Here is a 26,257-nt window from a genome sequence, read left to right on the forward strand (position 1 = left end):
AGCGTCCATTTAATAATCCTTCAAGTTCTCATTATGTTTCCCTTGATTTAAATTTTTTTTTTAAGTTTGCATACTCATTTTTTTAAATTTATTTTTTATTTAAGAAAGGATTAATTAACAAAACCATAGGGTAGGAGGGGTACAACTCCACACAATTCCCTCCGCCCAATCTCCATATCCCACCCCCTCCCCCGATAGCTTTCCCACTCTCTATCCCTCTGGGAGCATGGACCCAGGGTCATTGAGGGTTGCAGAAGGTAGAAGGTCTGGCTTCTGTAATTGCTTCCTCGCTGAACATGGGCGTTGACTGGTCGGTCCATACTCCCAGTCTGCCTCTCTCTTTCCCTAGTAGGATGGGTCTCTGGGGAAGCTGAGCTCCAGGACACATTGGTGGTTTCTTCAATCCAGGGAAGTCTGGCCGGCATCCTGATGACACCTGGAACCTGGTGACTGAAAAGAGAGTTAACATACAAAGCCAAACAAATTGTTGAGCAATCATGGACCCAAAGCTTGGAAAAGTGGAGAGGAAGTATTAGGGAGGTACTCACTGCAAACTCTAGTATACTTCTGCTTTCTTACTTTGGTACCATACTCCAAACTCAGTCAATTTCTGCTTTGCGTTTCTACTTCTTCTTTTTTTTTTTTTTTTTTTTTTTACATGCATAACATTCCCCAGATTCCCATTTAGCAATACAACCCCCGCTATTTCATTCATAATTTTTCATGGACCTGTATTCTCCCCACCCACCCACCCACCCCATAGTCTTTTACTTTGGTGTAATACTCCAATTCCATTTCAGGTTCGACTTGTGTTTTCTTTTCTAATCTTGTTTTTCAACTTCGGCCTGTGAGATCATCCCATATTCATCCTTCTGTTTCTGACTTATTTCACTCAACATGATTTTTTCAAGGTCCATCCAAGATCGGCTGAAAACGGTGAAGTCACCATTTTTTACAGCTGAGTAGTATTCCATTGTGTATATATACCACAACTTGCTCAGCCACTCATCTGTTGTTGGACACCTGGGTTGTTTCCAGGTTTTGGCTATTACAAATTGTGCTGCCAAGAACATATGTGTACACAGATCTTTTTGGATGGATGTGTTGGGTTCCTTAGGATATATCCCCAGGAGGGGAATTGCAGGGTCATAGGGTAGGTCCATTTCTAGCCTTCTGAGAGTTCTCCAGACTGTTCTCCACAAAGGTTGGACCAATTGACATTCCCACCAGCAGTGCAGGAGGGTTCCTTTGACCCCACACCCTCTCCAGCATTTGCTGCTGTTACCTTTTCTGATGTGTGACATTCTCACAGGAGTGAAGTGATATCTCATTGTTGTCTTTATTTGCATTCTCTGACAATCAGAGACTTGGAGCATTTTTTCATGTGTTTCTCGGCCTTTTGGATCTCTTCTGTGGTGAATATTCTGTCCAATTCCTCCCCCCATTTTTGGATGGGGTTATTTGTTGTCTTGTTGTTGAGTCTGGTAAGCTCTTTATATATGTTGGTTATTAAACTCTTATCTGATGTATGGCATGTAAAGATCTTCTCCCATTCTGTGAGGGGTCTCTTGATTTGGGTAGTGGTTTCTTTTGCTGTGAAGAAGCTTTTTAATTTGATGTAGTCCCATAGGTTTATACTTGCCTTAGTCTTCCTTGTAATTGGATTCGTTTCATTGAAAATGTCTTTAAAATTTATGCGGAAAAAAGTTCTTCCAATATTTTCCTCTAAGTATCTGATAGTTTCTGGTTTAACATCCAAGTCCTTGATCCACTTGGAATTTACTTTTGTATTTGGTGAAATACAGTGATTCAGCTTCATTCTTCTGCATGTTTCAACCCATTGTTTCCAACACCATTTGTTGAAGAGACTCTGCTTTCCCCATGTAATAGTCTGGGCCCCTTTGTCAAAGATTGAATGTCCATAGGTGTGGGGCCTCATTTCTGGGCTCTCAATTCTATTCCACTGGTCAGTGTGTCTGTTCATGTTCCAGTACCAAGCAGTTTTGATGACAATGGCCCTATAATATAGTTTGAGATCTGGCAGTGTGATGCCTCCGGTTCTGTTCTTTTTTCTCAAGATTGTTTTGGCAATTCTAGGTCTTTTCTGGTTCCAGATAAACATTTGTAGCATTTTTTCTATTGTCCTAAAAAATGTGTGTGGGATCTTGATGGGGATAGCATTAAATTTGTAGATGGCTCTGGGTAATATATTCATTTTGATGATGTTAATTCTTCCAACCCATGAACATGGAATATCTTTCCACTTCTTTGTGTCTTTTTCAATTTCTTTGAGTAGTGACTCATAATTTTCAGTATACAAGTCTTTCACTTCTTTGGTTAGGTTTATTCCTAGATATTTTATTGTTTTTGTTGCTATAGAAAAAGGAACTGATTTCTGGATTTCAATTTCTTCTAACTTAGTGTTTGCATAGAGGAATGCCACTGACTTTTGAATGTTAATTTTATAGCCTGACACATTACTGTATTGCCTGATGATTTCCAAAAGCTTCTTGCTAGATTCCTTAGGTTTTTCCATGTATATTATCATGTCATCTGCAAATAAGGAGAGTTTGACTTCTTCTCTTCCAATCTGTATTCCTTTAATTCCTTGCTCCTGCCTGATTGCTATGGCAAGAACTTCCAACACTGTGTTGAATAGTAATGGTGATAGTGGGCAGCCCTGTCTAGTACCTGATCTGAGGGGAAATGCTTCCAGTTTTTCACCATTGAGTATGATGTTGGCTGTAGGTTTGCTATATATAGACTCCATTATCTTCAGGAATTTTCCGTCTAGTCCCATTTTTTGTAGTGTTTTGATCATAAAGGGATGTTGTATTTTGTCAAAGGCTTTCTCTGCATCTATTGATATGACCATGTGGTTTTTGGTCTTGCTTTTGTTGATGTGGTGGATCACATTGATTGATTTACGTATATTAAACCAACCTTGCATGCCTGGGATAAACCCCACTTGGTCATGATGAACAATCTTTTTGATATATTGCTGTATCCGGTTGGCTAGAATTTTGTTCAATATTTTCGCATCTATGTTCATCAGAGATATTGGTCTGTAGTTTTCTTTTTTGGTTGTGTCCCTGTCTGCTTTTGGTATCAGGGTGATGTTGGCTTCATAGAAGCTGGCAGGGAGTATTCCAGTGTCTTCAATCTTCTGGAAGACTTTTAAAAGTAGAGGTATTAGTTCTTCTTTGAAAGTTTTGTAGAATTCATTTGTAAAACCATCTGGTCCAGGACTTTTATTTTTGGGAAGATTTTTGATAACTGTTTCAATTTCATTAGCTGTGATGGGCCTGTTCATGTTATCCACTTCCTCTTTACTTAGTTTTGGAAGTTGGTAGGTATCTAGGAAATCATTCATTTCTTCCAGGTTCTCTAGCTTGGTGGCATATAGTTGTTCATAGAAGCCTCGCATGATATGTTGAATTTCTGCAGTGTCTGTTGTGATATCTCCTCTTTCATTTACTATCCGATTTATTTGGGTCTTCTCCCTTTTTTGTTTTGTGAGTCTGGCTAAAGGTTTGTCGATTTTGTTTACTCTTTCGAAGAACCAACATTTACTTTCATTGATCTTTTGTATGGTTTTCCTATTCTCAATGTTATTTATTTCTGCCCTAACTTTAGTAATTTCTGTCCTTCTGGTTGCTTTAGGGTTCCTTTGTTGTTCTTCTTCTAGGTCTTTAAGATGTGCAATCAGGCTGTTTATTTGTGCCTTTTCGTGTTTCCTAATGTGTGCTTGTATAGCTATGAACTTCCCTCTTAGGACTGCTTTAGCTGTGTCCCAAATATTTTGATAGCTTGTGTCTTCATTTTCATTGAACTCTCGAAACATTTTGATTTCTTCCTTGATTTCCTCTTTGACCCAGAAGTTGTTAAGAAGTGTACTGTTGAGCTTCCACATTTTGGCACTGTTACTAATCTTTTGTTGATTGTTAAGTGTTAGTTTAATTCCACTGTGGTCTGAGAAGATGCTTGGGATGATTTCAGTGCTCTTGAATAGGCTGATGCTGTCTTTGTGGCCTAACATATGGTCTATCCTTGAGAATGATCCATGTGGATTTGAGTAAAATGTGTATTCCAGTTTCTTGGGATGAATGACTCTGAAAATGTCCAATAGTTCTAGTTTATCTATCTCTTCATTTAGCTCCCTTATGTCTTTACTGATTTTCTTCCTGGATGATCTGTCAAGTTGAGAGAGTGGGGTGTTGAAGTCCCCTACTATGATTGTGTTACTGTTAATATATTACTGTAGCTCTTTCAGTAGAAGTTTGATGTATTTAGATGGCTTCTCATTGGGTGCATAGATATTAATAATTGTTAAGTCCTCTTGATTGACTGATCCTCTGAGCATTAAGTAGTGTCCATTCCTATCTTTTTTAATCTTATCTATTTTAAAGTCTATCATGTCAGATATGAGAATAGCTGTTCCTGCCCTTTTTTGTGGGCTATTGGCTTGAATGATAGTTTTCCATCCTTTCACTTTAAGTCTGTGTTTGTCTTGTTGCGTTAGGTGAGTTTCCTGTAGACAACATATTGTTGGGTTGTGTTTTCTGATCCATCTTCCTACTCTGTGTCTTTTAATAGGTGAATTCAGGCCATTGACATTTATTGATATCAAAGATTGAAGATATTTTAACGCCATTCTTGTAGAGTTTTAGAGTGTTTTGATATATGTTCTATTTGTGGTGGTCTGGTTGTTTATAGGAAACCTTTCAGAACTTCTTTCAAGGCAGGCTTGGTGATGGTTGCTTCCTTCAACTGTTGCTTGTCTGAGAAGGTTTTGATGCTTCCATCTAGTCTGAATGACAATCTAGCAGGATATAGTATTCTTGGCTGAAAGCCTTTCTCATTGAGCACTTGATAGATATCTTGCCATTCTCTTCTGGCCTGTAGTGTTTGTATGGAGAAGTCCGCTGCTAATCTTATGGGTTTTCCTTTGTAGGTGACTCTTTGTTTTTCTCTTGCAGCCTTGAGGATCCTTTCTTTATCCTTATTCCTTTCCAATCTAAGTATGACATGTCTTGGTGTCTTTAGGTCTGGGTTAATTCTGTTTGGGACTCTCTGGGCTTCTTGAATCTTTATGTCTTTGGTGTTGTCTAGACTAGAGAAATTTTCAGCTATTATGGCCTGGAGAACGCTTTCTTCCTCCCCTTCTCTTTCTTCCTCTGGTAAGCCAATAATGCTTATATTGTTTCTTTTGAAGTCATCCCATAGGACTCTGTTGTTGTTTTCAGCATCTCTTAATCTCTTTTTGAGATCTCTTACTTCTTTTTTAGTTGTCTCTAATTCATCCTCAGTCTTGCTAATTCTGTCTTCAGCCTCATTGATTCTATTCTCTCTGCCCTCTACTGCTTTCTGGAGTTCATCTATTTTGTTGCCCTGCTCTGATACTGTTTTAGCTTGTTCAGCTAGTTGCCTTCTTAGCTCAGCAATTTCAGCTTTCAGCTCTCTAATAACCATGAGATTATTAGAATTTTCTTCTATATTCTCATTTGTTGTTCCTGCAGTTCTGATTACAATTTTTTCAAATTCTTTACTCACTCCTGTTATTATTTCCTTAGCTAATGTTTGGATGTTGAACTCGTTGTTTTGTGCTTCGCCCTCTGGAGGACTTTTAGCTGGACTCTTGTCCTGGTTCGAGTCTCCATGATTTTTTCTTGTTGTTTTAACCATTTTATATAAGTTAACAGTTTTTTCAATCCCTGAGTTGGAGTTCAGTGGTGTAAAAGCCTTTTTTTTTTTTCCCCTGTAGGCTATGGTAGCCTGAGGGCTTTTAAACTATCAATAGGCTTCTTGGCTTAATCAATGACTCCTGACCAAGAGATAAAGCAGGGTGTGGCAGAGATAATCCAGTGGTTATGCAAAGAGACTTTCACAGCCCTTCAGCTATGCCACCGAGGTATAGGTCTTCTCCTGAGTTTCCCGGTTAGATCTCTGTGCCCTGGTGTCCCTCCCTGTTGCTGCTCCAGATTCTGAGGGTAGTAGCAATGGAGACTCAGAGTGAGTCTCTGGGGAGTCCTTTCCTCCCTTCAGCTGTCCCCTTGTTGGTGGAGCAGACTGGAGGTGGTGTCTCCACTGACAAACTGTGGAACTATTAGCAGTCACTGAATCTCTCCTTAGGCCCCTCTCTCCTCTCTGTCACCAGCCACGCGTGTTTGTACTCACGGGTGATTTACTGGTCATTCTAGTCCTGTCTTGTTTCGGTCCGGGTGGTCTCCTTTGGTATTCCTAGTTGATCCAGGAGAGGAGAGGAGAGGAGAGAAAGCGATCTCCCTTGATTTAAATTTTAACTTTACCTCAACACTTTGAGGTATGGTTAATCCACCACTAAAGATGAAGATAATGAGTCTCACATAATAGGCTGTTTTCTGAATTCACACAAGTGATAAAATTCATACCAACCTTAGTGTTTTGAAGTTACACTTATCGCTCCATGTCCCACTGATAACCTATCAAAGGTTATATTGTCAGGAATGAGAAAGTATATATCTACTAAATGTTTTCTTTTCAGAAACTCTTTGAGGAAAGCCCACATCTTTGGAATCACGTTTTCCTTCACCCAAGCCATGATGTATTTTTCCTATGCTGGTTGTTTCCGGTTTGGTGCCTACTTGGTAGCAAGGCAGATAATGGATTTTCAGGATGTCTTGTTGTAAGTATGGGGGACTAGATATAGAGATGGAAATAAAGCTATATAGTGATAGATAATTAAACTCTAGAAATAAAACCAAGATAAATATAAATCATGCATGCCAGAAAATCTTACTTTGAAATATCATGAAGAAATTTTTATTTATTAAGTGGTTTTTTTCCCCTCTGAGTTTCCATTTGTAACTATTGAAGCACATTCTCTTTTCACTTGGGGAAACCAATTATTTACTCTCTTCCTAGTGCTGACTTATAGTTGGCTTCTTCAAAACAGTAACTACAGGAGGTAGTGATTTAATTTAGGGGGTTTTCAAAATAATATTTGATAAGAAGCCTAATCGTATGCAGAGTCTTACTGATGTATTTGTTTAAAATGATTTTCTGAATGTGACAGCAAAAGAATGGGTGTGGAGTACTAAGTTCTAAGAAATTCCAGTATATATTTGTTTCCTTTATAAATGAAGAGCTGCTAGGAAAAAAAAAAGAGAGAAAGAAAGAAAGAAGGAAAGAAAGGAAGAACTGGAAGAATTCAAATATGATAAAGGAAAAGCTAGTTTGAGATTTCTTTTGCATTTCTATGAATACAAAAAGTTTCTCTTTCTAGAGAATACAGACCTAGATTGAGTCATACATAGTGCTTAAGTATGCAGTTTGGTAGTTTAAAGAGTATGTTATGTTATCTTTCTAGATTTGGTGATAGCTGAGATTCTGTGCTTTGAAAATAGGCCATAACTAGTAGCAATACAATGCTACATTTAAGTCAGGATCATATAATGTACTCATAATATTTTCATCTTATTTAGACATTGACTTATTCTTTTATTACAATTTTCTCAGGAAAACCTTTAGAGCAGATTTGAAATCTACAATTTATGTTTCTGACAAATGATATTAGGTGTTATTTGTGATTATGGCTAAAAGATCAAAGCCAGGCATCACTGACAATAGGACTTTGACTATTTTATATATTGCTTTACTCTAAGAAAAAGCATTGATAAGAGCCTGGATAGCTCAGTTGGTAGAGCATCAGAAAAGACATTGAGTTGATGAAAGTTGCAGACATCTGGCTGTTTTAGAACAAAGTTACAAGGAAAGGAAAGGAGTAACCTATCTGAAGAGTATATTCTCAAAACATCTCGCCATTTAAATGAGAACAAGCCCAATATTCAATCATTTGTGTAATTTATTTGGAGGCTTTTTTAAATGACACTGATGCTACCTCAATAATAGAGAGCAGAATTAAGGATGCATTTGACTTACGGTATTATTCTGAGAGAGTTCCTAAAATTAGAGCAGAATTAAGAATGCATTTGACTTACAGTATTATTCTGAGAGAGTTCCCAAAATTTATATCTGGTCCAGATGCATTATTTTATTTAAAATATTTACTTATTAATGAGACAGAAAGAGAAAAACATCACTGTGGCACTTGTGACGCCAGGAATCAAACATAGGACCTCATGCTTGAGAGGTTAGTGCTTTTATTCTTTGCGCCACCTCCAGACTGCCAAATACACTCTGTTAAAAGGCATATATAGGGGGTTGGGCGGTAGCACAGCAGGTTAAGCGCACGTGGCACAAAGCGCAAGGACCTGCATAAAGATCCCAGTTCGAGCCCCCGGGCTCCCCACCTGCAGGGGAATTGCTTCACAATTGTTGAAGTCTATAGGTGTCTATCGTTCTCTCCCCCTCTCTGTCTTCCCCTCCTCTCTCCATTTCTCTCTGTCCTATCCAACAATGAACGATATAAACAATAACAATAATAACCACAACAAGGCTACAACATGGGCAACAAAAGGAGGAAAAATGGCCTCCAGGAGCAGTGGATTCATGGTGCAGGCACTGAGCCCCAGCAATAACTCTGGAGGCAAAAAAAAAAAAAAAAAAAAAAAAAAAGGCCACGTACAGAGGTCAGGTGGCGACCTTGGTTGAACACACATGCTACAGTGCACAAGGACCCAGGTTTGAGCCTCTGGTTCCCACCTGGAGGGGGAAAGTTTCACAAGAGGTGAAGCAGGCCTGCAGGTATCTCTCTTCTCTCTCTCTGTCACCCCTTCCCTCTTGATTTCTGGCTGTTTCTATCCAATAAATAAATAAAGATCATAATACAAAAAGAACCAAAAAAGCATCATTCATTTCTCTTTCTCTTTTTTTTTTTAAAGGTATATACATAAACTGTATCCAGAGAAGGATAACTAGAATGCTGGATGAAAGGAGTTGTCAAATAAGCAGAGTCTTTTAAACAGTATTTCAGTACTTACGGGACTGTCTTATGCTTTATTTTTCTTTCATTACTTCTTAACAATTAATTTTGTCAAAATTTGGTACTTCCTAAAAGTACCAAAAGCCACCTTACAGAAAGTTCCTGGGCTTGATAGCCTGTGAATTACTTCTCAAATCTAAGGTGATATAACTTCCATGTCCTAAGTTAAAAATGTTTATGCAACATCATGTCTGAGTCTGTAAAGGACTGTATATACAGCTTACAGGTTTTCTAAGAACCTAATATCATTCTAGCATCACTGCCTCTGAGCTGTTTCTATCTGTTTTTGCATATGAATCTCTAAGTGAATTGGCAGTTCTGCTATATAGGTTGGGCATAGCAATACAGATAAGGGCTCACTCACGTGTCTGGGGTCCACATGACTGATCTGTATTGATGCTTCTACTAACTAACAGGCCACTTGGACTTGTGGTGTGGCAAAGGGACAAAGAAAGAAAGAAAACAAAAGACAGCATGTACGGACCACTGAGTCATAAACTGGGGATTGGCAATAGACACTTCCACTACATCCTGTTAGTCTAAACAAATCACAAACCAATCCACATTCAAAGAGGAGGCAAATTCTGCTTCCTGAATTCAGTTACTGCAAAATCACTTGCAAAAAAGGATTGAGAGGGTGGGGGTAGATTGCATAATGGTTATGCAAAAAGACTTTCTTGGCTCCAAAATCCCAAGTTCAATTCCCTACCACCATAAACCAGAGCTGAGCAGTGCTCTGGTTAAAAAAAAAAAAAAAAAAGGAGTAGGGGTCTGGGAGGTGGCACAATGGATAAGGCTTTGGACTTTCAAGCATGAGGTCCTGAGTTCCTGGCAGCACATGTACCAGAGTGATGTCTGGTTCTTTCTCTCTCTCTCTCTCTCTCTCTCTCTCTCTCTCTCCTGTTGTTTCTCATGAATAAATAAATAAAATCTTTTAAAAAAATTAAAAGATTTAAGATGCAGAGAGAAATGAAACATGGAACCACTTTATAATCTATTTGAAATCTTATGAATTTGTAAGGAAAATTTATGTTTTGTTTTATTCTTTAACTGCTGTTTTGTAATTGTTTGACCCATGATCTCTGATTATAGATGTGTGAATTTTCTAGTACTATGATCATAACTTTTTGCACATATTTTTATCTTTGTTTCATTGCAGGGTATTCTCAGCTATTGTCTTTGGTGCCATGGCAGTGGGACAAGTGAGCTCATTTGCTCCTGATTATGCTAAAGCAAAAATATCAGCAGCCCATATCATCATGATGATTGAAAAAATTCCTTTGATTGACAGCTATAGCTCTGAAGGCCTTCAGCCAGTGAGTTTGCAGTTTTGATTATATGACCTGCTGCTAACTGATGACTGATAATACTCTAAGAGGAAATTTTAAAATATCTTAAAAAAATGTGCTCTTTAAAATAATGTGCTATTTCTTTCTTTTTTTCCCAATTTTTTAATTATCTTTATTTATTGGATAGAGACAATCAGAAATCAAAAGGGTATGGAGAGAGACATCTGCAGCACTGCTTCACCACTTGCAAAGCTTTCCCCCTGCAGGTGGGAACTGGGGGCTCGATCCCAGGTCCTTTCACATTGTAGCATGTGTACTTAACCAGGTGTGCCACCAGCTGGCCCCTGCTCTTAATTTTATTGTAACAAAAGGAAACTTTCTGGATGATGAGCTCATATTAATAAATCTGGATATTTGTATGCAACAAATTTGGAGGGAAATAGCAATATTATCTATTTTGTAGACAACTATTATAAGAAAGAGGAGGGCTACTGAGACAATTGAAAGGAAGCCAAGAAATAGGGAGTGTTTCAGGAAGGAAGATTTTATTTTATTTATTCTTTATTTGTTGAGAGAGAAGTCAGTATAGTATTACTATTATATTTCTGGGGGACATATTTGAGTTATCATATTTCTATTGTATGAACTATACAGACTCTTCTAGGTCTTATTTACTAGATCTTTGCAGTTATAAATGAAGCCCAACTGTAATACTAGTTTGCTGCCTCCTGGCAGTGGTGAAGGAAGTTGGACATATAACATGATTGCAGGAATGGCAGAAATCAAACTAACTGTTTCTGTTCTGATTTTAGGAAACACTGGAAGGAAATGTGACATTTAATGAAGTCATGTTCAATTATCCTACTCGACCAGACATTCCAGTGCTTCAAGGGATGAGCCTTGAAGTGAAGAAAGGCCAAACCCTGGCCCTGGTGGGCCCCAGTGGCTGTGGGAAGAGCACAGTGGTCCAGCTCCTTGAGAGGTTCTATGACCCCTTGTCTGGGACAGTGGTGAGCACACTTTCATAATTAGGAAAATTTCATTGTCAAATAACTAACTGTAATTAATTCTGAACTCTTAAGTCTTAGCTTTTCAAATCTTTAAATACCAGCTAATACTCAGACATATAGGTGGAGGCTTCCAAACATTGTCATCTGTTCTAACCGATTTCTCTAAACAGTGCCCCTCTGCCCTGTTTTTCACCAGTCTTTTTACTGCCCATATCCTTTACCTTAGTTTGGTTTTTAATTTCCATGAGGAGATCCAGCAAAATTTAAGTGATCAGAAAGAGAAGGGATACTGGGGGTGGGGTGGGGTGAGAAGTGAAAGGATGCCAGGAGATAAGGAATATTTCAGGAAGGAGGGTTTTATTTTATTTATCCTCTATTTGTTGAGAGAGAGAAGCCAAAGCAGAACCCCATCTGTGAAGTTCCCTAGGTGCTCTAATGTGATGTCATTAATCATACACAGCCTGAGGTGTGATAAAGCGTATGCTCTATTTGCTGTGCCACCTCATGGGTCCCAGTAAGAGAATTTTAGCAGTGAACACAAGGTACCATATACAGATGTTGGTTTATAATGATGTTTAGTTGAAACGTATGTGGTATTATAATGCAGTGCTACTTCAATATTTTTAAAAGGCAATGAGCAATAGAAAATGTTACAGTGAAGAAAGGTAAGATAAAAGCTTAATAAAACATGATAGGACTTGACAACTAAGGGGCTATTTCCAACATTTGAAGAATTCTCAATGAAGCAGTGTAAAATAACAGGGGAGGGGGAATCAGGTGGTAGCACAGTGGGTTAAGTGCACGTGGTGCAAAGCGCAAGGACCCGCATTAAGGATCTGGTTGGAGCCCCCGGCTCCCCACCTGCAGGGAAGTTGCTTCATAAGCAGTGAAGCAGGTCTGCAGGTGTCTATCTTTTTCTCCCCCTCTCTGTCTTTCCCTCCTCTCTTCATTTCTCTCTGTCCTATCCAACAACAATGACATAAATAATAACTACAACAATAAAACAAGGGGAACAAAAGGAAATAAATTAAAAAATTTTTTAATTAAAAAAAAAAAAAGAAAACAGGAGTAACTGAGACTAATTGAGTGTAGACAAGAAGTTTAAAAGTAAAAGAAAGGCAGTTCCTACAGCTGCCTGAGTGGGGAGGCAGAGTCCAGAGAAACATCTAAGAATCTTCAACTTATGTTTGAGATCGACATATCATTGATGGAGAGAGGACACTGAAACACCTTTGAAAAAGAAAAGGTAAAAATAAACAAGTTCCCAACGTAAAAAAGAATAGGGTGGGGACAGGTGGTCACGATGCACCTGGTTAAGCACACATTACAATGTACAAGCACCCAGGTTCAAGCCCCTGGTCTCCACCTGCAAGGAGAACACTTCATGCTGCAGGTGTCTCTCTTTCTATCTTTCCCTTCCCTCTGTCTCTATCTAATAATTAATAAATAAATTAGTGATTTAATGGCAAACACTAGAAGAAGAAGTGATTTAATAATAATTAACAAGATTGTAGGGCAAGAGGGGTACAATTCCATATATTTCCAATACCAGATTTCTATATCCTAACCCCTCCATTGGAAGATTCCTTATTCTTTATCTCTTTTGGAGTATAGATCAAAATTCTTTATGGAGTGCAGAAGGTGGAAGGTTTAGCTTCTGTAATTGCTTCTCCGCTGAGCATGGATGTTGGTAGGTTGATCCTACACCCAGCTGGTTTCTATCTTTCCCTAGTGCGATAGGGCTCTGGGGAGGTGAGGTTCCAGGATGCATTGGTGAGGTCATTTTTCCAGGGAAGTCAGGATGGTGTCATGGCAGCATCTGCAACTTGGTGGCTGAAGAGCAGTAAGATATAAAATAGGACAAATTGTTTAATAGTCAGGAACCTAAAGGTAACAACAGAGCAGATGTAACTAAAGATCTTCATGTGGGAAGAAGCTAGGAAATCTATTTTAGGTGTATTCCAAGGGGTCCGTGACTTTAGTAGTTTTGCCTGAGCCTGATAACTGACTTGCTGTGAACTAACAGTATTGTCTGGGAAGATGGTATCAGAGTTGAGAGGAGGACCAGAGAGCTGGACCAGGGCAGAGAGTAGCTCCCAAATATAAGGCAAATATATAAATACTGTTAACTGTAATCCCCATAATTTTTTTTTACTATGGAAGCTTTATTTTTTGTTTCCCAAATGGACATAATAGAATAAGGATCAGACTTATTTATTCAGCATTCAACAAAGCTTTACTGAGTGCCGATCAAGAACTGTCTTCTTCTAGCGTTTGCCAAGAACTGTCTTAGGCAATGGGGATAAGATAGGAGTCTTGAAGAAATTAATGAGTCTTTAACTGAATGCAGTGGGGACTATGAAAACAATCAAATTATGGAGAAAGAGTGGTCAGGAGAAAACTCACCCAGTAAAGAACATGCTTTACTACTTTGAACCCTGGTATTACATGGGAGTACTCATGCCCTACAAAGCTCAACGGATATTGAAATAGTGGAATGGTAGCTCTCCCCCTCTCTCTGCTTCTTTCTTACTCTCTCACTTTATATTATCTGAGGTTTTTAAAATGATGAAAAATAGGGAAGAATAGAATTTTGGGCAAGAAATTATTATTATGTACACATTCAGTTATTGGTTGTACTCAAAGGTGATATTCAAAATACTGAATGGTAGGGGCCAGGTTGTGGCGCACCTGTTTGAGCTCACATGTTACAATATGCAAGGACCCAAGTTTGAGCACCTGTTCCCCACCTGAAGGGGGAAAGCTTTGCAAATGGTGAAGCAGTGTTGCAGGTGTCTCTCTGTCTCTCTCCCTCTCTGTCACCCCCTTTCCTCTTGATTTATGGCTGTCTATCCAATAAATAAATAAAGATAATAAAAAATTAAGGAAAGAAAAACAAAGTGCTGAATTGCTGCAATGACATGGACACTGAATGGATATATGCTTCAAACAGTCAAGCCTATGCACATAAGCTCTACTTGGGCCTAAATCACTTCAGTGAATGATTGGAAACAGAATTTCAACATATAGTTCAGTAGTCTTGTTGCTTCTTCACAGCAATTGTGGTTGACTCATAAATACTTTCCATTTTGCTCAAAGATAGGTTATTGAATATATCTTTACTCAGACTGCTATTTAAGAGCTACATAAGTTTTATTCCTCGTTTTTACTACCTCATTTGACATTTTCTATGAAGTCTGATTTTATACTTCAATTTTTCAGCTAAAGTTTGAACAAAAGACTCTAAATTTAGCCCTCACTGATAATTGAGGCAATTAGAGGAAATTCTAGCTCTCAGAGATTGATTATGGCCCTTAATAGATATTTATTAGGCATTATACTGAATTGAGCTATGGTGGGTTTCAGGCTATGGTGTCTGACCTCTAAGAGTTTAACTAAGGATATGAGGCATATACTTTCATAAGTCAGAATAAAGAAGGAGATAAGATTTGAGCTTATTCACAAGAGATAAGTAGAACTGGTTGCATAGTGGTATAAGTGTGAGCAGTTAATATATCCTTCACATACTTAAGTGTAAGAAAACCCAGTGGTGACAACCAAGTACTAGTGTCAAGCAGTACAGTGATAAAACAAGAAAGTAAAGAAACTAAAAATTGGTTTACTCATACATAAACACAAGGTAAACATCATTAAACTCATGGGCCATATAAGCTATGGTTCACTGTAGAAACAGAAACTACAATAGGTATTCCACGTAGATAAAGATTAAAAGGAAGGAATTAGGTGCTAACTAAATCCTGGGAAGATTTACAGAAGTAGAAATAAAAAGTGAATGTAAATGTTCCCAGAGGGATCAGGACAGTCGTGCGCACAGAACTGTGTGCAAGGACCCCACTTTAAGTGGGGATACTTCATGAATGATGAAGCAGGTCTGCAGGTATCTCATTTGTCTCTCTCCTTCTCTATCACCCCTGCCCTTTTCAATTTCTCACTGTCCTAAATGAAAAAATAGAAAAAAAAATAAAAGGTCTTTAAGGAGTGGTGGATCCATAGTGCCAACACTAAGCCCCAGCGATAACCCTCGTGGTATTAATTGAGAGTCGGCTATAGCACAGAGGGTTAAGCGCACGTGGAGCAAAGAGCAAGGACCAGCATAAGGATCCTGGTTCGAGCCCTGACTCCCCACCTGCAGGGGAGTCGCTTCACAGGCGGTGAAGCAGGTCTGCAGGTGTCTCTCTTTCTCTCCTCCTCTCTGTCTTCCCCTCCTCTCTCCATTTCTCTGTCCTATCCAACAACGACGACAACAATAATAACTACAACAATAAAACAACAAGGGCAACAGAAGGGAATAAATAAATAAATATTTAAATTTTTTTAAAATTAATTAAAGGGGCCTGGCAGTATCACAGTGGGGTAAGCACACATGACGTGAAGTGCAAGGACCGGTGCAAGGATCCTGGTTCTTGCCCCCCCCCCCACCTGCAGGGGGTTAGCTTCACAGATGGAAGTAGGTCTGCAGGTGACTATCTTTCTCTCCCTCTCTCTGTCTTCTCTTCCTCTCTTGATTTCTCTCTGTCCTATCCAACAACAACAACAGCAATGACAGCAATAACAACAAGGGCAACAACATGGAGGAAATGGCCTCCAGGAGTAGTGGATTTGTAGTGCAGGCACCGAGCCCCAGCAATAACCCTGGAGGAAAAAAAAATTAACTGTTTTCAGTTAGTCAAATCATAACACTGCAATTGAGAGTCTGTGACAGGAAGTTGCAGAAAATTTTGCCAATGTCACAACCATTTTAAGTTTGAAGATAAAAGACGAAAAAATTCTTGTCTGGGGTGGGAGGCCAGGGAGACAGGTAATGGCTCACCCAGTAGAGCATACAAGTTACATGCACAAAGACCCAGGTATCCAACTGGTGGAACAGTACTGCAGTTGTCTCTCCTTTTCCCTGTCTTTCTCCCTTCCCCTGTATCTCTATCATCCCAGTTAAAAAAGGAAGGGAAGGAGGGAGAGGAGGGAAATGACCACTGGGAGCAGTGAAGCTCTTTAGGCACTGAGCCCCAGCAATTACCTTAATGGCAACAATGACAAAAAAACTCCTGTCTTCTGTGATACACATGAATCCTAGCTTACCATTTCTGCTAAAGGAAAATGACTTCTACCTCTGCCTTTCAACCTCAGTTATTTCCAGAACCATAAGGAAACCTGGAAAGTTGTTTGTATCCCTTGATATATAGAGAGGCAAACACAGAGAATGTGGAAATGAATACTGAGTACATAGACCATAACAATCTCAAAACTACACTGATGAAACACTTGACAATAAAGTCCCAAGTTCGATCCCTGGCAGCACATGTACCAGAGTGATGTCTGGTTCTTTCTCTCCTCCTATCTTTCTCATGAATAAGTAAATAAATTTTAAAAAATTAAAAAAAAAGAAAACTCATGACATGGTTTTCTACATATTTATGTGCAAAAAAATGCATCATGACTTTTCCAATAACCCAATATTATTAATGTGTTTATTTCTCTGTTAACATCTTTATTTAGGCTACTTATCATTTGAGCAACTTTCACTGATCTCCTGGAATACATTGGCCTTCCTTCAGCCCACTACCCATGTCTTAGCAAAGAAACTCTGTTTTTATCTGTATTATATTTCTGGTGTTTCTGAACATATGTTCCCCAAAGAAAGAAGTCTCTAGCTAACACAGGCTTTAATAGTTTGCAATTTCCAGTGTATTATGTGAGAATGAAAAGGCCCAAGAGTGTCATTATATTACGTGTGATAAAGAAACTCATTAAAACTTGCTGCAATCATTCCAATTTGTCTGATTATATTAGTTAAGCTGTATCTGTTTTTCCTCTCAGGGGCATTAGTTATGGAGAAAAGAAAGATAACTCCTTCTCTCCCGAAATTTCCATTTCTCAAATACAGTATTTCATCCAGCAAGATAATGCTGTTTTGTCATAGCTTTGTGTAGTTTTTCCTGTCTGTCTCCACCTCTACTTTCTACCTTCACTTAACACTGCCAGAAAGCCTGGAGCATAAATGCTCAGAATAGTCTCCATAGCAACTATGTTCAGTCCTAATAAGGGCATGGCTGAGCTTTCCTTCCCTGTGTCTGATGGCTTCACAGAAAAAAGCTGTCTTTCTTTCCTTATTTCTTAAGTTCCACCAGTGAGATGTTCTGTTATTTATCCTTGAGAATAAGATTTTTTTTTTAAATCACCATTGATACTCCCTAGACTTCTGCAAGATGACCCAGAGACTCAGGTGGCTAAAGAAGTGGAGGCTTCTCCTTCCTACCCTGTTGGTTCAGCATTGCATCCTTTCACCCACCCAACCATATAGCTCCAAGTATATAAAACATGAAGTTACCAGTTTGGGGTGGTCCCTGAACGCATGCTCTTTACCCAGAATTGTGCTAAGTGTAATTTATTCATGATTTCATTAATCCTCAATTCTACAACTTTTAAGTGTTATCTGTCCTAATTTTTTTCTTTTTCTTTTTTTTTAAATATTTATTTTATTTATTTATTCCCTTTTGTTGCCCTTGTTGTTTTGTTATTGTTGTAGTTATTATTGTTGTTGTTGTTGTTGGATAGGACAGAGAGAAATGGAGAGAGGAGGGGAAGACAGAGAGGAGGAGAGAAAGATAGACACCTGCAGACCTGCTTCACCGCCTGTGAAGCGACTCCCCTGCAGGTGGGGAGCTGGGGTTCGAACCGGGATCCTTATGCCGGTCCTTGTGCTTTGCGCCACCTGCGCTTAACCCGCTGCGCTACAGCCTGACTCCCCTAATTTTTTTTCAATGTGACACTAGTAATCAAATCAAAGACTTCATCCATGTACTGTACCTCTGAACTACTTTCCTGGCTCAATTTTTATTTTTCATATTTATAAAACAGAGGGGGGCTGAGTGGTAGCTCATCCAATAGGGTGCATATATTGCCAAACAAGATCCTGGGTTTGAGTCTCTGGTCCCTACCTGCAAAGGTGAGGCTTCACAGTGTTGCAGGTATCTCCCCCTCTTTCTCTCACTTTCTATCTTTTCCATTCTCTCGCCCTCTATCAAAAAATGAAAGAGAGAAAAAGAGAAGAAAGTGAAAGAGAAAGCAACCAAAATACCGGTTCACTGTTGATGATGACGTTTCACCTAAATGTTTTTCCTTTCATATGATGCTAGGTATTGAATCCAGGGCCCTATGCATAGAAGGCGTACACTATGTTGATGAACTACCACCTTAACTCTCATCAACCCCCTTTTACTCACAAAGAAAATAGAGAAATCTCTCTCTCTCTTTGCCTCTACGGTCATCACTGGGGCTTGGTGCTGGTACTATGAATCCACTACTTCTGGTGGCCATTTTTTTCCACTTTATTGAATTAGACAGAGAGAAATTGAAAGGGGAGGGGAGATAGAAAGTGAGAGAAAGATAAGACACCTGCAGACCTGCTTCACTGCTGGTGAAATGGATCACCTGTAGGTGGGGGGCAGGGGCTTGAACCCAGATCCTTGTGCTTAGTACTATGTGTGCTTGACCCCAAGAAATCTATTTTTTCAAGCTCAGCAAATATTTAGATATATAGAAACCTTTCTCCCACACTCACTTCAATTTCATTTAACAACTGCATCTGATTCTTCAAGAACGTGACTAACTAAAATTATGGTGTTAGCAGACATGTGTTCCTTATAGAATTCCTAGTCTTTCTCATATTACACCACTCTTGACTTTCATAGTTAAGACCCCTTTAATTAATTGTGCCTACCTATATAATCCAAAATCATTTTATTTTGATATTAACAATGTTATTTTATCTACTGTTTTAACCCCCCCATGTTATAAAACATTCACGAATTCCAAGTATTGAAACATGGATATGTTAGGGGTAGCTGAGCATTATGCTGCCTACAACTTGTATATGTCAGAAGCCAAGGTTAAAATAAAGGAGACAAAGCAGTTCTCAAAGTCCATGATTATTGACCTTGTGCAGTTAACCTTGATAATTCAAACTAAAAAAAAGTAATCTCAGTCACGTTAACAATTTGATTGTATGAAATGATCCTAATTTCGTTATACTTGAAGTGTGCTGCTCCTGAAGTTGATCTGTGAACTCTTCCTTTCAGCTTATTGATGGCAAAGAAATCCAGCACTTGAATGTCCAGTGGCTCCGAGCACACCTAGGCATCGTGTCCCAGGAGCCCATTCTGTTTGACTGCAGCATTAGTGAGAACATTGCCTATGGAGACAACAGCCGCACTGTATCACAGGAAGAGATTGAGCAGGCAGCCAAGGAGGCCAACATACACCCCTTCATTGAGACCTTACCTGATGTAAGTTTCTTTCCGTATTAGGAACTCAGGAAGCTATTCAGCCTCCTTTGCCTTTAGTTTGATTTTGAGCTCCAAAGGTGAAGAAAAACGTGACCAAAATACTCAACCACATATATACAAGAATTTGACAAACTTCTTATCCCCATTCTATGCTATGTTTGATCACACCAACTAATTCTCCATATGTGCAAATCTGACCAAACTACGTATGTCTAGGAAGCCTTTTTTTTTTTCCAATCCTAAGTGCAGAACTGAAAGAAGCAGGTGTAACCACCTACCGATTTCTGCTCCTCCCCCCCCCCCGAATTTTCTTTCTACTTCCATGAACTCCTTCCCAAAGTTCCCTCTTGCAAAGTCAGACTGGGCCAAGGAATGGGACCCGTGCCAGAGAGAAGGATTTTCTGAACAGGGATGAGACATTGGAGTAATCATACTGTTGGGTAATTCCTCACCATTTCTGGGACCCCAAGCTGTGCTTCATGAAGTTGATTATTAAAATACTCATCTCTGGGACTTAATGTAAACTCTTGTCCCATGGTGTCTTTTGAATCCCTCCCAAGAAAATAGATTCCCTTTTTCTATCTAAAGCTACTTAGACCTGTCTTTGGAAGTACATTTGGACCTAGTTAATTTAATGCCTCCACCCCCAAACCTAGTTACATTTTTTTATTTTAAGAAAGTGCCCCTTGAGAAATAAAGCTCAGTGACCTCAATCTGCTGAGGATAGTAATCTTGTGGTGGTAGCCCTCTTTCCCAATATTTCCCTTTTTGTAGATTTTGTTTGTTTTTGCCTCCAGGGTTACTGCTGGGGCTTGGTGCCTTAAGTACAAATCCACTGCTCTTGGAGGCCTTTTTTTCCCATTTTGTTGCCCTTGTTGTTGCTATTGCTGCTGCTGTTGGATAGGACAGAGAGAAATCGAGAGAGGAGGGGATGACCGGTCCCTGCACTTCACGCCATGTGTACTTAAGCCACTGCGCTATTGCCCAGCCCCCTTTGTAGACACTTCTAACCACAGGTGCCACCACATCATAGAACTCAAGAGAGAAAGTGTTGTCCTCCTTAGCTCCTTTTCCCTTGTAGCCCACCTGTGGACAATTAGCCCTTCTCAAGCTAGAAGATGTAGAGCAGGTGGCTTTGATAACCTTTACTAATGACAAGTGTTTGATGAGCCTGTCACTCTGAAAATCCTAACTTGAACCACAACATTCCATCAGCATCACCTGGCAACATGATATAAATGCCCTTTTTTTCAGGTCATGTACCAGAACTACTGAATCAGAATCTTTGGCGATGCAATCCAACAGTCTTTGTTTTAATAGTCTAGATGATAGTAAGACAAGCTGAAATTGGAGAACCACTGTGGTGAGGGCTAACAAAAACAAATAGTAGCTATTATCTAGTTTATAAAGCACACCTTGTCCTCTAATATTGGTCTACCATGGAGTCTGCTCTCTGTCTCATGGAGCACACCTGTAGGCACCTTAATTCATTTTCTCGTTTTTCTAAGCAAAGAGAACCAAGTTAAAATCCACTGAGCCGGAGGTTGGGTGGTAGCGCAGTGGGTTAAGCACACATGGTGCAAAGACTGGCCTAAGGATCTCAGATCAAGCCCCCGGCTCCCCACCTGCAGCGAGATCGCTTCAAAAGCAGTGAAGCAGGTCTGCAGGTGTCTTTCTCTCCCCCTCTCTGTCTCCCCTCCTCTCTCAATTTCTTTGTCCTATCCAACAATGACATCAATAACAATAATAATAATAACAACGGCAATATACAACAAGGGCAACAAAAGGGAAAAAGGTGGTCTCCAGGAGCAGTGGATTTATAGTGCAGGCACCCAGCCCCAGCAATAACCCTGGAGGCAAAAAAACTTGAAAAAAAAATCCCTTAAGTCCTGGTCTCTCTAAACATCTGTCTCTCAAGACTAATTTGTACTAGAATTTACCTCACCTTGTATGAGGCAGGTCTAGTTCTTTTTCTTCAGGGTTATAGCACTTGCTTTACCTGTTTCAACTGGATTGACACTGTACTCATGCAACTTTGCAACCCAGTACTCACCTAGGTTTGTTTTCATGCTTCTGCCATCCAAGGCAGATGTAGCGCTAAGGAAGAACAAGACTTATCCATCTGCCAGAACGTCGTCTGAAGTCTTGTCACTCCATTTGGAGGTGGATGCCTTGGATTCAGAGTATTTTTTTATATGTATATCTATTTTTTCCCTTTTTTTTATTGGGGAATTAATATTTTACATTCAACAGTAAGTACAATAGTTTGTACATGCATAACATTCCCCAGTTTCCCATATAACAATACAACCCCCACTAGGTCCTCTGAATCCTTCTTGGACCTGTATTCTCCCCACACACCCACCCCAGAGTCTTTTACTTTGGTGAGATATGCCAATTCCATTTCAGGTTCTACTTGTGTTTTCTTTTCTGATCTTGTTTTTCAACTTCAGCCTGAGAGTGAGATCATCCCATATTCATCCTTCTGTTGGGTTCAGAGTATTTTAACTGAAGGTGCCAGATACAACAAATAAAAATAGGCAACCCTATGTAAAGTGTGTATTTTAATGTCACGTATTTAGTGGAAAGTGTGGTATGCAGATACATATCGCAAGGAGATAAGAATGTCACATATGTCACCACTGTCTTGAAATATTAACCTCGATAAAAGTGATTTATAGAAAAGGAGTAAGTAAAAAAATAAAAAGAAAAAAAAGAAAAAAAAAGAAAAGGAGTAAGTATTTTTAAAAGAATAAATATTAAGAGTGCTGGGTCATGGCCCACTTGATTAAGCACACGTATTACCTCACCTAAGGACTGGGGTTCAAGCCCCCAATCCCCACCTGCAGAGAGGATGCTTCATGAGCAAAAAAGCAAGTCTACAGGTGTCTCTCTGCCTCCCTCTCTCACCCCCTCCTCTCAATTTCTCTGACCTATCTAGTAAAATAAAAAGAAAAATAAATGTTAGCCCTCAGTAAAGTAATTAAAATAAATAAAATGCTGATACAGTGCTTTAAAAAAAAAGGGAAACTCTGACTGTCAGAATCAGAACCCAGAATTGTACTAAAATTACATCCTGAGCCTGGGAGTTGGGTGGTAGCACAGCGGGTTAAGTGCAGGTGGCACAAAGCACAAGGACCAGCGTAAGGATCCTGGTTCCAGCCCCTGGCTCCCTGCAGGGGAGTCACTTCACAAGTGATGAAGCAGGTATCTATCTTTCTCTCCCTCTCTCTGTCTTCCCCTCCTCTTTCCATTTCTCTCTGTCCTATCCAACAACGGCATCAGTAACAACAACGATAAAAAACAAGGGCAACAAAAGGAAATTAATTAAATTAAATTAAATTAAATTAAATTACACCTTGATAATGACCTGAAAGTAATAATAAAGCATTTTCTAGGTAACACATGCTGTTTTTCCTGTGCTTTATTTATCCTTTAGCTCCTATTCTTATCATATTGAACATTCAGTGATGTTTAGCCGCTATAGAAAACAACTATGTGTGTGGATTCAATGTATAAATCAAAGTAGAATTCTTTATCTTCTACTAAAATTCTTTAAACATTGGAGATTGTTTTACACCAGAAGGCTAGCATCTCAAGAATTTTGTCCCTTTTTTTAAAAAGAACACAGAAAGCGTCACCTGCTGGCTATAAAATTAACTTCAGTTATTTTATTATGCTTCAACTGTTCAAATCAAATTTCCTTCCTCCTACCAACCTTTCTCCAAACATTAATTAAAGCCAGAAGATTTGAAGAGAATAACATTGCAATGCTATCCCTCCTCATGAAAAATGTTGATTTATTTGCAGTAAAACATACATCTCAAATGTCTACTATCATGATAATTTATATTTGCTTTTACAGCTATTTTGTTAGTCTGTCCATGAGCTCAGCTTCTGAACTAGAACATGTCATGTATGTATAGAAGTAGTTGTGTTTGTTCCTGGAAGATATATATATATATATTCTATTATGCTTTTCATGATAATCAAATCCTATTTACAGAAATACAACACCAGAGTAGGAGACAAAGGCACTCAGCTCTCTGGTGGCCAGAAACAGCGCATTGCCATTGCACGGGCACTTGTTAGACATCCTCATATTTTGCTTTTGGATGAGGCTACATCAGCTCTGGATACAGAGAGTGAAAAGGTAAGAATTTTAATCGGACCCATTCACACTTGAATCAGTTGTTTTTAAAAAGATTTGAATTTATGCCTCCACAGTAGGGAAAAAATACTGTTACTTATGTCAGCTCTTAGGGGAATTTAAATACTTCCTGTACCTGCTATTTAAGAGGAGGAAAATGAAACAAGGCAAATTACTCTTGAAGCATTTATGATTTCAAAAACAGGCCTGTAGTGTGTGTGTGTGTGTGTGTGTGTGTGTGTGTGTGTGTGTGTATACATTCTTTTTATTGCATTAAACTAAAGCCTTTCAGGAGTTGTAGTTCTTATTTTTACTGGCAGCATCTCTGTGGTTCTGTGTTAAAAAGTGGGAGGGAAATAAGGTATTAATTAAAATCTTACTGAATCATAAGATAAATATTATTTTAACCTGAGAAAAAAATAATATGCATGTATCTTTAATTTGAGATTTTCCTGTCTTAAAAAATCCAGAATTTAAGAAAGCTATATTTGGGGCCAGGTGGTGGTGCACCTGGTTAAGTGCTTATATTACCATGCACAAGGACCTGGGTTCAAGCCCCCGGTCCCTACCTACAGGGGGAAGACTTCACGAAGCAGTGCTGAAGGTGTCTCTTTCTCTCTCTCTCCCTCTCTGTCTCCTCCTTCCCTCTTGATTTCTATCTCTATTAAATTTTTTAAAAAGAAAGTTTTTTTTTAAAAAAAAAAAAGCTGTAGTTGACCTATGCCTATCAGACTTTCAGTGTTTGCTGTAAAACTCAACTCAGTATGCTTTGAATTATGTTATACAGCTAGGCTCACAGGAGTGTTTTTAAAGGATTGGATGGACAATATCTATTACCATATTTCTGAGAATTGATAACTCCTGCTCTGGAATTAATTCAATATTTCATTAGGTAATGAAATAATGGTGTCACAAATCCCTCACTTTCTAAAGTTTATTCCATTTTACTAGTCCTACTGTTAAAGAAGGACTTATTGTTGGAGGAAAATTAATTGTGAGGCTCATCGTGGAAAAAGCTATTTTAACAGCATTAATTTGTGATTATTGAACAGGTTGTCCAAGAAGCCCTGGACAAAGCCAGAGAAGGCCGCACCTGCATAGTGATCGCGCACCGCCTGTCCACCATCCAGAATGCAGACCTGATAGTGGTGTTTCAAAATGGCAAAGTCAAGGAGCACGGCACACACCAACAACTGCTGGCACAGAAAGGCATCTACTATTCCATGGTCAGTGTTCAGGCAGGAGCAAAACGCTAGTGTACTCTGATCATATATTTTTATGTATTTGTTTAAAATATGACATTTAAACAATGTGAAAAGGCAAGTGCTTACTGGAGAAAATAATCAGAGTTGCCTGTCTAACATTTATTGGTATAACTGAAGATCGTCCCACCAAGTTCAGAGGCTGTATAATTAAAGGAGCAGAAAGAAGCATCACCAAAAGAAGTAATAGAATGTTTCTAATTGTATTATAAAATTTATAGGGTAATTCAAAGTAGGCTTTGTTGATAAAATGTGTCCTTTTTGTTTATATTTTCTTATTTGGTCAGTAACTGTGATGGCATTGCTAAAAAATTACAGAAATAACAAAAAGTACTGTGTGTTTGCCTTAAAGTGCCTATAGTAAAACTACACTTGTATATGACAGTAATCATCTTGTCTACAATTCCTAAATATATCCTCTCTCAACTAGAATATTGCCTATTATTTCTTGAGCCTGATCATGCTGATTCTTGCATTACCATGTTATGGAGGCTTTCAAAGTGACTATTGAATCAAACAATATTTGATTATTGGGGTGGGGCCGAGCATGTACAATTATGAAGTATATACTCTAATGTATAGTAAGTATCTTACATTTTTGAAGGGCATTATAGGACATTGATGCTGTACACTTTAAAAAAATACATGACTCTCTTTTTTGTTAATAAACCACTTTTCAGTATTCAAACTCTTCCAAAGTTGATTCTCTGGTGAAGTGTGTTTAAATAATACCATTTGCTTAAATACACTATCATGCAAATATGATGAAACAAAAACATGTTGCTCTGAACACACACACACACACACACCACACACACATACATAAGCACTCAAAACAAGTCTGAAAAACACAAGCTATGAAAAATATTTGCCATGGTTATTACAAACAGTTGACATCCTTAATAATTTCAAAAGGTAAAAATAATATAAGCCCCAAGAATTAGATGAAAGATATTATCTGGTAATCTGCAATGAAAAAATTACGTAAGAAAAACCATTGACTCTCAATAAAGAAGTACTAATTATGGCAACATACCCATGAGTAGTGATGTCAGTCTCATATGATGGCCATAACTTTTTGTCTTTCCCCTTCAGTATCGCAATTTTATAGCATTCATGGACAAAGGTGCCTTTATATACAGATATAGGTTACAGCACCACATATCAGAGGGAGTTAGAGGAACCCTACTCACTCACTGATGTACCAGGTCTTGGTCCTAGCTATTGACCCTGCAGTGACTCATGAGTATTCTCCAGCATGTTGGCCACAGTTTATATAGAAGTCCCTAGAAAATACTGTTTCAGCATAGTCACCTATGA

The 26,257-nt window shown here is 38.8% G+C and overlaps 1 protein-coding gene across 3 annotated transcripts in view; it reads left to right on the forward strand.

Annotated features, from left to right (window-relative positions):
• The window catches only part of ABCB1 (ATP binding cassette subfamily B member 1), a 124,168-nt gene extending 98,533 nt beyond the window's left edge, over positions 1-25,635 (forward strand). For all 3 annotated transcript variants that reach the window (XM_060196297.1, XM_016192053.2, XM_060196298.1), the window contains 6 exons: positions 6,524-6,664; positions 10,083-10,239; positions 11,025-11,222; positions 19,319-19,525; positions 23,532-23,678; positions 24,728-25,635. In XM_060196297.1, coding sequence (XP_060052280.1) covers positions 6,524-6,664; positions 10,083-10,239; positions 11,025-11,222; positions 19,319-19,525; positions 23,532-23,678; positions 24,728-24,931 — 1,054 coding nt within the window. In that variant the 3' untranslated portion in view covers positions 24,932-25,635. The remainder of the gene's footprint in view (positions 1-6,523; positions 6,665-10,082; positions 10,240-11,024; positions 11,223-19,318; positions 19,526-23,531; positions 23,679-24,727) is intronic.
• Positions 25,636-26,257: the final 622 nt, after the last annotated feature.

This window comes from Erinaceus europaeus, chromosome 8 (genome assembly GCF_950295315.1).
Source record: "Erinaceus europaeus chromosome 8, mEriEur2.1, whole genome shotgun sequence".
In the NCBI taxonomy this organism is placed as follows: domain Eukaryota; kingdom Metazoa; phylum Chordata; class Mammalia; order Eulipotyphla; family Erinaceidae; genus Erinaceus; species Erinaceus europaeus.